Below are 13576 nucleotides of genomic sequence, written 5' to 3' on the forward strand. Positions count from 1 at the left end.
GTGTAATTCCATCACAAAATATCACCCTTAAGAGCACAAGGAGTTACATTTTACATTTCTTCAAGAAAAAAAATGTCATAAACACTTATGCTCTTTTTTCAGATGTCTGTCCAAAATATGATCAGCAAGGACTATCAGGAGAACTCTGCTACAAGAAACACTGCTAAATGTCTGGCTTACCACCTTTCATTCACTCCTTCAACTCAAATTCCACACCCATCTTAAAAAATAAGGGATGCTTGGTTGAATTGTCAGTTTATTCTTTTCAATTTGATGGCAATCAAGGAGACTTCCTACACAAATGACATAATTAAAGGATGCTTTCATTAAACACTTCCCACAACGAGTACATTTGTCAGACTCTTAACTTGTAGGAGTTGTCTTTTGGCCATGAAAAGGTTAAATGATGAATATGTTTAAAAGACTTGTATACATTTTCAGGTGGCTTTCATTTAAATGACTTTGGCCAAAAAGCACTTCCCATACTGAAAACATTTGTACGGCTTTTTAGCTGTGTGAACACTCTGGTGGCATGTCAATTATATTTTCTATAAAAACACATCCCACACTGTAAACATGTAGGGGGCTACATCAGTGTGAAGCATCTTGTGTAAATTTAATCCACTCGTTTGGGACAAGCACTTTCCTTACAGAAAACATTTGTCAGGCTTTTTACCCAAGTGAATTCTCATAGGGCTAATTAAAAACTTGGGGGAAAAAAACACACCCCACAATAAATACATTTGTAGTATGAATGCGTATGAATTCTCTGGTGGATATTTAAATGAGATATTGTGGAAATGCACTTACCACACTAAGAGCATGTTTTGGGCTGTTCACTTGAATGAATTCTCAGGTGGCTACTTAAATTAGACATTTGAGCAAAGCACTTCCCACAATGAGTACATTTATAGGGCTTTTCACCTGTATGAATTCTCAGGTGTAGGTCTAAACTATATTTAGTATAAAAACATTTCTCACACTGTGTACACTTATGAGGCTTTTCACCTGTATGAATTTTTTTCTGGTGGATATTTAAAGGAGATACTGTGGAAAAGCACTTCCCACACTGTGCACACTTGAAAGGCTTTTCACCTGTATGAATTCTCAGGTGTGTTTGTAAAGAAGATTTTGCATTAAAACACTTCTCACACTGTATACACTTGTAAGGCTTTTCACCTGTATGGATTCTAAGATGTATATCTAAACTTGATTTTGTATAAAAACACTTCTCACACTGTACACACTTGTACAATTTTTCTCCTGTATGAACTTTCTGGTGGATATTTAAAGGAGATATTGTGGAGAAGCACTTCCCACACTGTGTACACCTGAAAGGCTTTTCACCTGTATGAATTCTCAGATGTGCATTTAAAGAAGATTTTGCAGTAAAACACTTCTCACACTGTGAACACTTATAAGGTTTTTCACCTGTATGAATTCTCATGTGTGTATTTAAGTGAAATGTTGTGGAAAAGCCCTTCCCACACTGAGTACATTTGTAGGGCTTTTCACCCGTGTGAATTCTATGGTGGATATTTAAATGAGATTTTTTGGCAAAGCATTTCCCACACTGAGAACATTTGTAGGGCTTTTCGCCTGTATGAATTCTCAGGTGTGTATTTAATGAAGATTTTGCATTAAAACACTTTTCACACTGCGTACACTTGTAAGGCTTTTCACCTGTATGTATTTTCAGGTGTGTATTTAAATGAAATATTGTGGAAAAGCCTTTCCCACACTGAGTACATGTGTAGGGCTTTTCACCTGTATGAATTCTCTGGTGGATATTTAAATGAGATTTCTTGGCAAAGCACTTCCCACACTCAGAACACTTGTAAGGCTTTTCACCCGTATGAATTCTCACATGTGTATTTAAAGAAGACTTTGCATTAAAGCACTTCTCACACTGTGTACACTTATAGGGCTTTTCACCTGTATGAATTCTCAGGTGTGTACTGAAATCAGATTTTGTTCGAAAACACTTCTCACACTGTGTACACTTGTACGGCTTTTCACCTGTTTGCATTTCACCTTCATTTGTAGGAACTGTCTTTTTTTTAAAGAAATTCAAAAGGCTTGCATTGTTACTTGAATTGATTCTGTGTTCAATTATCATATTATTTCTCTGATTATTGACATGTTCGTTGCTACTATTTGTACTTTTCTGGACAATTCTGGTTACATTATTTTCGTCACAGTGATGATTTAAGTCCCCATATTGGGTCAGCAGGTCATGAGTTTCTTCATTTTTACAGTTTGGACTTGGCTCTCCTCCACATTGCCATTGCCGATCAGTCCAGTTAGTGTGACCAACACCAGCTCCATTCATCACAGTATTCATCAGATCACTCACTAAACTTTCACTGGATTCGCACTTCAATTGATCAGATTTCATATCAACAAACCTAATGTTCAAGTCACTGATGTGTTCAGCCTCCGGGTATCCTTCATCATCAGTCTCGGTTTTGATTTGGTCAGGATGCAGATAGGTTACATACCCCAGCTCTGTATGGTCGAGGCTCTCTGTCTTAATAAGATCCCCAGAGTAGGTGGAGCCCAGATCAGTTTCTGTTTTAATCAGTGGTGTGTGTGTGTGATGTACATCACTGACCCCGCTGTGTGCTGTAACACACTCTGGCTCCAGTGTGTTGAGTCCTGGTGCAGCACACTGGTCCACTCCACTGAGCTCTTCTTCTTTCTGTCTGATCCTGTGCTTCTCAGTGAGCTCTGGTAGTGTTGTCTCAGTGTCCTGTCTCAGACAGACTCCTGCCTGCATCATACTGCTGCTCAAAAGTGTGCAGAAGTGCAGCTCCTGGAGGGAAACAGGGAAAGGGATTAAGCCTTAATCAAACAGGTCCTACTGCAGCAGCTGACACATTCTTTACACTCTGATGTCCTGCAGATGCCTGACTGACCACAGGGGGGACCCTTGTGCCATCAGGCAGGGGTCAATTTGAAGTCCATTTTAACAACATTGGCTTAATTTCAAATGACTGTTAATTTCAAACTCCAAATAAAATAGAGAAAACCAGAAAACACCAGACCTTGTACAATGGCAATGCAGCTCAAAAAAATAAATAAATGTTGTCCACTAACAAATACTATGGGCCTGACTTACAGAAATTGACTCGAAGAAGATGACAGCAACATTACAAATAACAAAGGCTGAATTGTCGGAATGTACAGGAGCATTATCAAATGTTAATCTGCCATTAACTTCAGCAAAACACATGAAATGACTTGACATATTTGAACTTGCCACGTTCATAAGAAGTGCAATTCAAAGACAAACAATGACCGGCACCCAATCACAATTCCAGAAGGTTTCCTGTTCCAAAATTAGATTAAAATGTTTTCCAAGACAGCGAACAACCCTTAGGGTGCAAAGGGCTACCATTATTTCTACTACATTCACATTACCCTGGTCTAGCAAAGATAGTGATATCACAGTCCTAGCTTGCTATAAATATGTAGTGCTGTGTAAATAACTTGGTTATACAGGGCTAACTTGAATGAAGCTACTACCCTAGCTAATATTAGCAAACTCACACACATGCAAACATATAACCATAGAGGTGTACAGCAGGGCTGTGTCTGTTTTTGTTTTCATGCCAACTTCTGGTCTTAATTAGATATCCAGATATCCCATTTGACATTTAGCTGAATTTCTTGACAAGCTCTTGAATGACATCCAAAGGCCGTTCTGGTGTCCCTGTATGAAACGTTTTACTGTGGTCCAATCTACAGTTCAAGTGAACCAGTGTTTGTGTTTACGGCCAGTCAGCTCATTTAGCCCGGGTAATTGGTGGAACAAAACCTATACACACACCGGCCCTCCAGGATCGGAATTTCCCACCCCTGCCTCTGCAGCAGCTGAACCGTCTCTCTCAAAATGGCTAGTTCACGAAAATGAGCTGAAGTTGCTGAAAAAGTGTCTGATGCAAGAGCCGCGACCAGGTATGAAAAAACAGAATTGAAGATCACGTTTGTCCGTGGAAAGTGAAGTGCCCATAACATAGTTTAATTTCCCGTAGTACTAATGACAGTAGAGGGATGGCGCACTGGAAGTGGAGGTTGCTCTAGGTTTGCTTATTTTAAAATAATCTTCGGGTGAGAATGGTTACACAAGCACTCATGAGCATTTCAATGTTATGCCAATAATCTAGCTAATGCTGCAATCGCAAAAATTGTTTTCTTGTTTTATCAATGGTTTATTTTACTAGCATTGTAGCTGCAGCGCTTGTCATTAGCATGTCAGATAGCGAATGCATCCAGCTAAGCTTCATAATATGTAATTATTTTCCAAAAGTAACATTACTTCGCTTCAATGGTACTTGGACATATGTCAATGTAGGCTATATAATCTGTAGCTATATATAGGTGAACGATGGCTTTATATTTGGTATTCGTTTTCTGTCGTCATTATATTAAGTTATATATGTTATGTTATAATTCAAAGCCTGCGGAACAAAAACTAAGGGCTGTAAAAGAATCAAGATTACGATAAGAATAAAAATCTTACCCCGATTCGTTAATGACTCAACTGCTTCTAGTCAGTCGTTTCACTTGATGTAAGTTACACAGTAATGCGGCTCATTCTCGGTGGCGAATGATCCCATTTGTCATAAAGCTGTGTTTACCTGTAAGTATGACCAAAATCAGCCGTGCATGAGCAGTGTGAATCTAGAAGTGCACTGTGGCCGGAATGAGCCACAATGACTTCCAGTGAGGACGAGAGCATAAAATTCACAATAAAAGTTTTAACTGACTTTGGTTGTAGTATTGAACGCAATAAATGCCATCTGCGTATATAATACTGTTGGTTTTAAACATGATCACATTTCAACCACGTTTCTTTTTGCCATATTTGACTATAGATTGTGAGCTGTTACATAAGGGTTTTCACCTAAATTAATTCTTAAATGGCTACCTAAATGAGATATTTGGAAAAAGCGTTTTTCCCATAATGAGTACATTTGTAGGGCCTCTTACCTCAATGAATTCTTAGGTGTGCATTTAAATCAGGTTTTGAAGCAAAATGTTTCTCACACGCAGTACATCTGTATGGCTTTTCACCTGTATGAATTTCACCTTCATGTCCATGCATAGTCTTCTTTTGATGGAAATTCAAAAGACCTAGGCTTTAACTTGAATGAATTGTCATGGATAGAATCATCTCATTTGTTCTGACAATGTGTATGTTTGTTGCTACTCTTTGTACTTTTCTAGACAATTCTAGTCTGATTATTCTCATTGTTTATGTTACAGTGATGATTCAAGTTTCCACAATTGGTAAGCAGATCAGGAATTTTTTTTTTTTTTTTTTTTTTTTTTTTTTTTTTTACAGCTGGAATTCGGCTGGGTTTGGGATGCACTGACTTCCAGAACAAATCACCTCAATCAATGCTAGCATTTATTTTATATACAATTTTGTTACCTACTGCCGTCTTTAAAGAAGATGTTCTCTGCAGGAATGTTTCACGTCACACCCGATTCTACCTATCATTGTCTTGATTGAAGACCACGATCACTAATCAGGTGTCATAATGCTGGGCTAAAACAAAAACTTGCACTCACACCGGCCCTTCTGGATAAGATTGGACACCCCTGATCTACGGCTTAAGATGCTACGTGAATTAGATGAGTTTCAGGCAAGACAATGGCCATAGAAATTATGGTTAGGGCTTAACGATCTACATCCATCCTTATTTGCAATATGAGGCATCACACATTTTCCTCAAAAAGTAGACAAGAAGAACCAATGTCACTCCACTTTCAAAAGCAATATCAAAAAATAACACACGTGTGATCCGAGATGTAGACATCCTCTGCACATAAGGAATTGACATTTAGGCCAAGTGAAAAAAAAAAAAAATTTAGAGGGCAAACACATCTTGGATTTGGTTAAAAGACGCTGGTATTTAAAAACTGTGCAGCAAAGCCATCAGAGGGACAATTAACAAGCATATTAAAATCAGCTACAATTAATACTCTGTCCACTTTAAGTATCACAGAGAATAAAAACCCAGCATAAGTATATTACACTTTTTGGGCCAGGAAAACATCTTGGCTCCTTTACCAGTATGCGTCGGGTCACTGTCCTGCTGTAAGGTAAAGCGTTTACCAATGAGTTTTGGGGCATTTGGTTGGATCGGAGCAGATGTTTCTGTACACTTCAGAATTCATTTTGCTGCTGCCATCAGCAGTCACATCATCAAGACAAGAGAGCCAGTTCCAGTGGCAGCCATACAAGCCATAACACTCTCTCCAGCATGCTTCACAGAAGGGGTGGGGGTGCTTTGGATTATGAGCAGTCCCTTTCTTTCTCCACACTTTCCTCTTTCCACCTCTTTGGTACAGGGTACTACGTGTTCCATCTCTCCATAAGATTTTGTTCCAGAACTCTAGTTTTGTTTTAATGTTCTTTTGAGCAAACTGTAACCTGGCCGTGCTCTTGCTTCCTGACAATGTATCAAACAGTGGACTTTGACACACCCAAAGTTTTGGCTGATCAACTCATTCAGATTGTCAGCCTTACGATGGCCCACATTACTGCCATTGACACTTACTTGGTTCTCATGTTGAGAGACTACGGCAACAGACTCCAAATGCCAATGGCACACCTAGAATAAACTCTAGACCTTTTTAAAAAAAAAAAAAAAAAATCTTTTTTGTGCATGATCTAATGATTTAGACACAGCTCGTCAAGAAACAGCTCAGCAGCTAATAGCCAAATTAACTTTGCTTCCCTAAAATGGAGAAAATGTGTATGAAAAGATCTGGTATTTCAACATGCATCTCCCAATATGGATACAATTACCCTCAAACTAAAGTTGACTATCTGCACTTTCAAGGTCCAAGGTTATCTTTATTGTCCCACTAGGGGAAATTCGTTTTGCAGCCAGGGTTCACATAAAGACAGAATACAAAAAGATCATCATCACGACAACACCAACACAACTAAATCACTGAGCTAGTGCAGGGAAATGGAAATTCATACCAAGTACAAATGTGCAAGGGTAGTGCAAGTAATGCGGCCAGCGTGCTATTTGCCATTAAGCACATCAACAGCACTTGGGATGAAGGAGACATGGAACAGTTCAGTCCTCCAAACAGGTGCCCTGTAACGACAGCCTGAGGTCAGAAACTCAAACTCCCTCTGGAGTGGAGGGTCCTGGCAGACCAGTATAGCATTAGCCCTCCTAAAGACCTGCCTGTTCTAAATGTCCAAAAGCCTGGCCTGACTTCCCCCCTGAGATCCTACTGGCCACCTTAACGAGACCTCAAAGTCTGTTCCTATTGGACAGATCTAGGTTTCCAAACCAAGCAGTAATACAAAACGTTAAAACAGATTCAATAAAACTTCTGTCATCAGCTCAGTACAAACGTTAAAAGAGTTAAATTTTCTCAAGAAAAAAAGTATTTGCTGGACCTATTTAGAGGTATTGTCAACATGGGATTCAAAGCACAGTTTGTTATCAAGAACAATACCCAAATATTTCTAGCTACCCACTAGGTCAATGTCAACACCTTTTAAAACGGTTTGCAGTTGACTTGGTGGTGACTTTCTGAAATCAATGTTCATGTCTTTCGTTTTTGACACATTTAGATGGAGGAAAGATGGACTGCATTTATATAGCGCTTTTATCCAAAGCGCTTTACAATTGATGCCTCTCATTCGCCAGAGCAGTTAAGGGTTAGGTGTCTTGCTCAAGGACACTTCGACACGCCCAGGGCGGGGTTTGAACCGGCAACCCTCCGACTGCCAGACAATCGATCTTACCTCCTGAGCTATGTCGCCCCTATAAGAAAGGAAAGACTCATCACACCAAGCCACAAAGTCATCCACCACCGGCCCATGATCCTATTCCTCCCCTTCAAGAAGGCTAACAATAACGGAATCATCAGCAAACTTCAAGTGTCTGTTTTATACGTGCTGCGACACTCATCAGTGTACATGATGTAAAGAAGGGGGGAGAGACAGCAACCTTGAGGGGAACCGGTGGATGAGTAGAGCTGGTTGGAGAGAGCACCGTTAACTCTCACACACTGACCTATCAGTTACAAAGTCCTTTATCCAAACAATCAGGTTAAGATCAAGTTTAAAATGGTATTGAATGCCGAAGAGAAATCAATAAATAAGAGTCTGGCATGAGTCTTGGGGCCCTCCAAATGCTGGTACAGAACCAGCCTCATATTAATTGTTTAACCTCATATTCATTGTTTTCTTTCAAATCCAACGTACAAGAGTACATAGCCAAAACAACAAAAATTGTGTCACTGTCCCAAAACTTTTGTATTGTACCTTGATCAGAGAATGCAGTCAGTCAGTGAGGCCAAATCCACACACAGTGCAATTCAGACACAACTTTGAAAAATAAAGAGCTAAACAAAGATTTTCAACTGCTACCACAGATAAGAGTGTCTGAAGTCTAATGATCCTCATAGCTGACATACATTTTAAAGCCTCTACATTGGCAGTTCAAGGAAAGGGTCAGTACTGCGAAGTTAATTATCAGAATACAAGTCTGCTATACACATTACCACGTTGCCTTCTACAACATGTCCACTTTGCGCATGGTTTATTTCAAACAAATTACACTGGTGTCAATGTAATCATCACAAAATATCACCCTTCAGTCTATAAGGAATTGCATTTTACATTTACAGGGAATTAAAATTACATTAATTTTTTTTTTTTAAAGCACTCACAACACTTGCTGAAAAAGGGAAAATGGAATCCCAGTGTGTCGCAGTCATTGTGCTGTGATTTCAGATGTCCGTCCAAATTATGACCGGCAAGGAATATCACAAGAAAAACATGAAATTGCACAATTACAAAAATTACAAACAATGCAAAATGGTTGTCACCATATTTTATTCATCATTCAACAAGTAAATATACACAAAATAAGAATTTTTAAAGCACTGTCTTTAAAAAAAATGTGATGACTGAGTCATCAGGTTGTTCTAAATTTGCTGGATATCTGGAACGCTTCCTGTACAAATTGCATCATATAAAGGACGCTATCATGAAACGCTTCCCACAATGAGTACGGCTGACAGGGTCTTCACCTGAAGGAGTTGTCTTTTGGTCATGAAAATTAGATTTTTTTTTTTTTTTTTTTTTTTTTAAACACTGAGTACATTTGAAAGACTTCTCACCTGCAATACAGTGGAACAGGTACAGTGGATCTATATTTTTGTTCTTTAAGGAACCCTTTTCAAAAATTTACACAAAGTAGAATAATGGTCAATTTGGGCCATAATAAGTAGGTTTTACAAACAAAAAAGGCACAAATGAATTATATATGACTGGCTAGGAATGCAATTTTATGTACCTAGAGGGCACCACCCTTGTTTCAGACAATTTTTCATAACTTTTTTCTGAGAATATGTATCAAGTTTAGATGGCAGTCATTTAAATGACTTACTCAAAAAGCACTTGGAAAAAACACTTCCCACACAAAACATCTGTTGGGCTTTTCACACGTTAATATTAGTTACCTTTTGTATAAAACACTTCCCACACTGTACATGTGTAGGGTTTTTCACCACCATGAAGCATCTACTGTAAATTCTTTAGAAAATACACCATCCCACACTAAGTACTCATGCAGGGCTTTTCACCAGTATGAATGCTCTGGTAGCAATTTAAATGGAATATTGTGGAAAAACATTTCCCACGCAGACAATCATGTTAGGGCTTTGCACCAGTATGATTCTTCTGATGGGTCTTTAAATTAGATATTTGGGAAAAGTACATCCCACAGTGAATACATTCGTAAGGCTTTTCACCTGTATGAATTCTCAAGTGCGTTTTTAAATCAAATTTTTCATTAAAACACTTCCCGCACTGAGAACATTTGTAGGGCTTAACCCCTATATGAATTCTCAGGTGTCTACTTAAAGAAGATTTTGCAGTAAAACACTTCGGACACTGTGTACACTTGTACAGATTTTCACCTGAATGAATTTTCAAGTGTATTTTTAAACCAAATTTACTGCTAAAACGCTTCTCACAATGTGTACACCGGTTTAGCTTTTGACCTGTATGAATTCTGAGGTGGTCATTTAAATACGATTTGGTCTTAAAACACTTCTCACAGTATGGACACTTGTAGGGTTTTTCATCTGTATGACTTCTCTGGTGGCAATTTAAATTAGCAATTCGGGGAAAACACTTGCCACACTGAATACATTTGTATGGCTTTTCACCTGTATGAATTCTCAGGTGGTCATTTAAATACCATTTGGTCTTAAAACACTTCTCACAGTATGGACACTTGTAGGGTTTTTCATCTGTATGACTTCTCTGGTGGCAATTTAAATTAGCAATTCGGGGAAAACACTTGCCACACTGAATACATTTGTATGGCATTTCACCTGTATGAATTCTCAGGTGATCATTTAAATACCATTTGGTCTTAAAACACTTCGCACATTTTGGACACTTGTAGGGTTTTTCATCTGTATGACTTCTCTGGTGGCAATTTAAATTAGCAATTCGGGGAAAACATTTGCCACACTGAATACATTTGTATGGCTTTTCACCTGTATGAATTTTCAGGTGCTCATTTAAATACCATTTGGTCTTAAAACACTTCTCACAGTATGGACACTTGTAGGGTTTTTCATCTGTATGAATTCTCTGGTGGCAATTTAAATTAGCAACTCGGGAAAAACACTTGCCACACTGAATACATTTGTATGGCTTTTCACCTGTATGAATTCTCAGGTGTGCCTTCAAAGAAGATTTTGAAGTAAAACACTTCTCACAATGTGTACAACGGTTTAGCTTTTGACCTGTATGAATTTTCAAGTGCTTATTTAAATCATATTTTTCACGAAAACACTTCCCGCACTGAGAACATTTGTAGGGCTTAACCCCTATATGAATTCTCAGGTGTCTACTTAAAGAAGATTTTGCAATAAAACACTTCTGACACTGTGTACACTTGTACAGATTTTCACCTGAATGAATTCTCAAGTGTATTTTTAAACCAAATTTAGTATTAAAACACTTCTCACAATGTGTACACCGGTATAGCTTTTGACCTGTATGAATTCTCAGGTGCTGAATTAAATACCATTTGGTCTTAAAACACTTATCACAGTATGGACACTTGTAGGGTTTTTCACCTGTATGATTTTTCTGGTGGCAATTTAAATTAGAAATTTGGGAAAAACACTTGCCACACTGAATACATTTGTATGGCTTTTCACCTGTATGAATTCTCAGGTGTGCCTTCAAAGAAGATTTTGAAGTAAAACACTTCTCACAATGTGTACACCGGTTTAGCTTTTGACCTGTATGAATTCTCAGGTGTTGATTTAAACCCCACTTGGCCTTAAAACACTTCTCACAGTATGGACACTTGTAGGGCTTTTCACCTGCATTAATTCTATTTTTTTGAAAAAAATTCAAAAGACCTGGCATTTTCCTAGAATTAACCACCATGGGTTCTATCATCACACTCATTCTCTGACAGGGTACATATATGCTGCTACCGTCTGAACATTTCTGGACAATCCAAATCTGATTATTTTCACTGTTTGCGTCACAGTGATGATTTAAGTCCCCATATTGGATCAGCAGATCATGAATTTCTTCTTTTTTACAGTTTGGATTTGGCTCTCCTGTATATTGCAGTGGTTTGGGCTCGTCTTCATGATCAAGACCAGCGCTGTTCATCACAGTATTCATGAGATCACTCACTAAACTTTCACTTGATTCACACTTCATTTTATCAGATTTCATATTAATATCCTGCAAGTCACTGATGTGTTCTGTCTTAAGGTATCCTCCATCATCAGTCTCTGTTTTGATTTGGTCAGGCTGCAGATGGGCTACACATCCCAGCTCTTTATCATCTATGTTCACAGTCTCAAAAAGATCTCCAGTGTGGGTGGAGCCCAGATCAGTTTCTGTTTTAATCAGTGATGTGTGTGTGTGGTGTACATCACTGACCCCGCTGTGTGCTGTAACACACTCTGGCTCCAGTGTGTTGAGTCCTGGTGCAGCACACTCTGTCTCTGACTCTGCCATGTGGACAGACTCCAGTCCACTGAGTTCCTCTTCTTTCTGTCTGGTCCTGTGCTGGTCAGTGAGCTCTGGTAGTGTTGTCTCAGTGTCCTGTCTCAGACAGACTCCTGCCTGCATCATACTGCTGCTCAAAGGTGTGCAGAAGTGCCGCTCCTGGAGGGAAACAGGGGAAGGGATTTAGCCTTAATCAAACAGGTCCTACTGCAGCAGCTGGCACCAGGGACCCTTAAATTATAGCATTTCGCGAGTTGGTATTGTAAAAGACAGTTAACCCGTGTTCATATAAATCCCTTGCCAGCTGCCTATGTGAGTATTGCTAGCTACTAAACCCATGGTAATGAGGAGCAAATGCTATATTACAAGATAAGTTACACGGGGCTTTCCGTTTCCCATTGTTTCTGTGAGTCCCAGACATAGACCGTATAAAAACAGGTCCCAAACGGCAGCGAGTTCGCGGTAGTTGGGGTTTACGGCCTGTAGCTAGATAACTGCTGAGGCGATTCGCCGCCCAATAACTACTTTCTTAGTAAACTCGCGCTGAAGTTTAGCATACTTACCCTATGCAGTAGTTCTCTTGAACTTCCCATTTCGACAGTTTCTTCATTTGGCGCCCATATTGTCGGAAAAGCACCCGCCTTCAACTTAAGTCGGCTTACCAGCCCGGCTTTCCACTGACCATAGTTGCAGTAGTCCTCCGCCTTGAAATGAGCACTGCACACCACGGTGTGCATCGACCCACCTTTCCAGTTCACCCTTTTCATCTTTACAAAATCTTCCCATTTCTTGGCCAAAATGACATCTTTTGGCCATTTGTGTACAGATGCGTCAGTGTGAGAAGAGTTTTTGCATCCTAATACCACACATGTGTGAACCATTTTACCTATCGTTACCGTCTTCTTCTTCTTCTTCTTCTTCTTCTTCTTCTTCTTCTTCTTCTTCTTCTCCTCCTTCTCCTCCTCCTCCTCTGCTGCTTCTTCTTCTTCTTGTAGGATTTCCGTCAGTTTTGACGCTTCGAGGCTTATTAGTGCCCTCCACTGGTCTATTAGTCAAACTCATAATTTTTAAAATAATACAAATAAAGTGAAGTAACAAATGAAAATAATAAATAAATAAATAACAATTTACTCAATAGATCCTCAACCTAAATCCGTGAAAATAATCCAGTAGGTAACAAAAATGCCACTGCTTTCTTTTAAATTAGTTCCCGATTCTTTATATCTTTATTCTTATTTTTATAATATTTATTCTTTATTTATTCTTTATACCAAGCAAAGTTTTAAAATAAAAAGAAGAAACTCCTAATTCTGAGGAATCTTTGAATAATACCCTCCTCTCTTTCGTATATTTCTTACATGTTATAATAACATGCTGAACTGTCTCAGGCAGTTGCAGTAGTTGAGCAGTTCGCGGTTTACTTTAATTTGTGGGGAATAATCCAGAGATTGTAAAAAAAAAAAAAAAAAATCACAGTTGAAATGTTGCCCCATCCCTGCACTTCTCGGTAAATTGTATTCGTCCTAATACTGT

General features: G+C 38.8%; 2 protein-coding genes across 2 annotated transcripts; both read right to left on the reverse strand.

Moving 5' to 3' along the window:
- Window positions 1–239: 239 nt before the first annotated feature.
- Window positions 240–13011, reverse strand: LOC118219593 (zinc finger protein 431-like). The gene is made up of 4 exons (XM_035402882.1): window positions 12993–13011; window positions 12607–12962; window positions 12019–12202; window positions 240–2658 (listed from the first exon to the last, which is right to left on the reverse strand). The coding sequence occupies exons 2-4, from the start codon at window positions 12922–12924 to the stop codon at window positions 815–817; spliced, it is 2346 nt and encodes a 781-aa protein (XP_035258773.1). The 5' UTR covers window positions 12925–12962; window positions 12993–13011; the 3' UTR covers window positions 240–814.
- LOC118219597 (zinc finger protein 260-like) lies at window positions 8865–11968 on the reverse strand. The gene has a single exon (XM_035402896.1). The coding sequence runs from the start codon at window positions 11762–11764 to the stop codon at window positions 9704–9706; it is 2061 nt and encodes a 686-aa protein (XP_035258787.1). The 5' UTR covers window positions 11765–11968; the 3' UTR covers window positions 8865–9703.
- Window positions 13012–13576: the final 565 nt, after the last annotated feature.

Source organism: Anguilla anguilla, chromosome 2 (genome assembly GCF_013347855.1).
Source record: "Anguilla anguilla isolate fAngAng1 chromosome 2, fAngAng1.pri, whole genome shotgun sequence".
Classification (NCBI taxonomy): domain Eukaryota; kingdom Metazoa; phylum Chordata; class Actinopteri; order Anguilliformes; family Anguillidae; genus Anguilla; species Anguilla anguilla.

What these genes read in the sequence shown, in the direction of transcription:
- LOC118219597 (XM_035402896.1), bottom strand. Translation starts at nt 11,764, where the DNA reads ATGAAATCTGATAAAATGAAGTGTGAATCAAGTGAAAGTTTAGTGAGT.
- LOC118219593 (XM_035402882.1), bottom strand. Translation starts at nt 12,924, where the DNA reads ATGGTTCACACATGTGTGGTATTAGGATGCAAAAACTCTTCTCACACT. An exon ending in CAAGAGAACTACTGCATAGG is followed by an intron (nt 12,203 to 12,606) that starts GTAAGTATGCTA and finishes GTTTCCCTCCAG; the next exon opens with GAGCGGCACTTCTGCACACC. An exon ending in GACAGAGTGTGCTGCACCAG is followed by an intron (nt 2,659 to 12,018) that starts GACTCAACACAC and finishes GTGCTGCACCAG; the next exon opens with GACTCAACACACTGGAGCCA.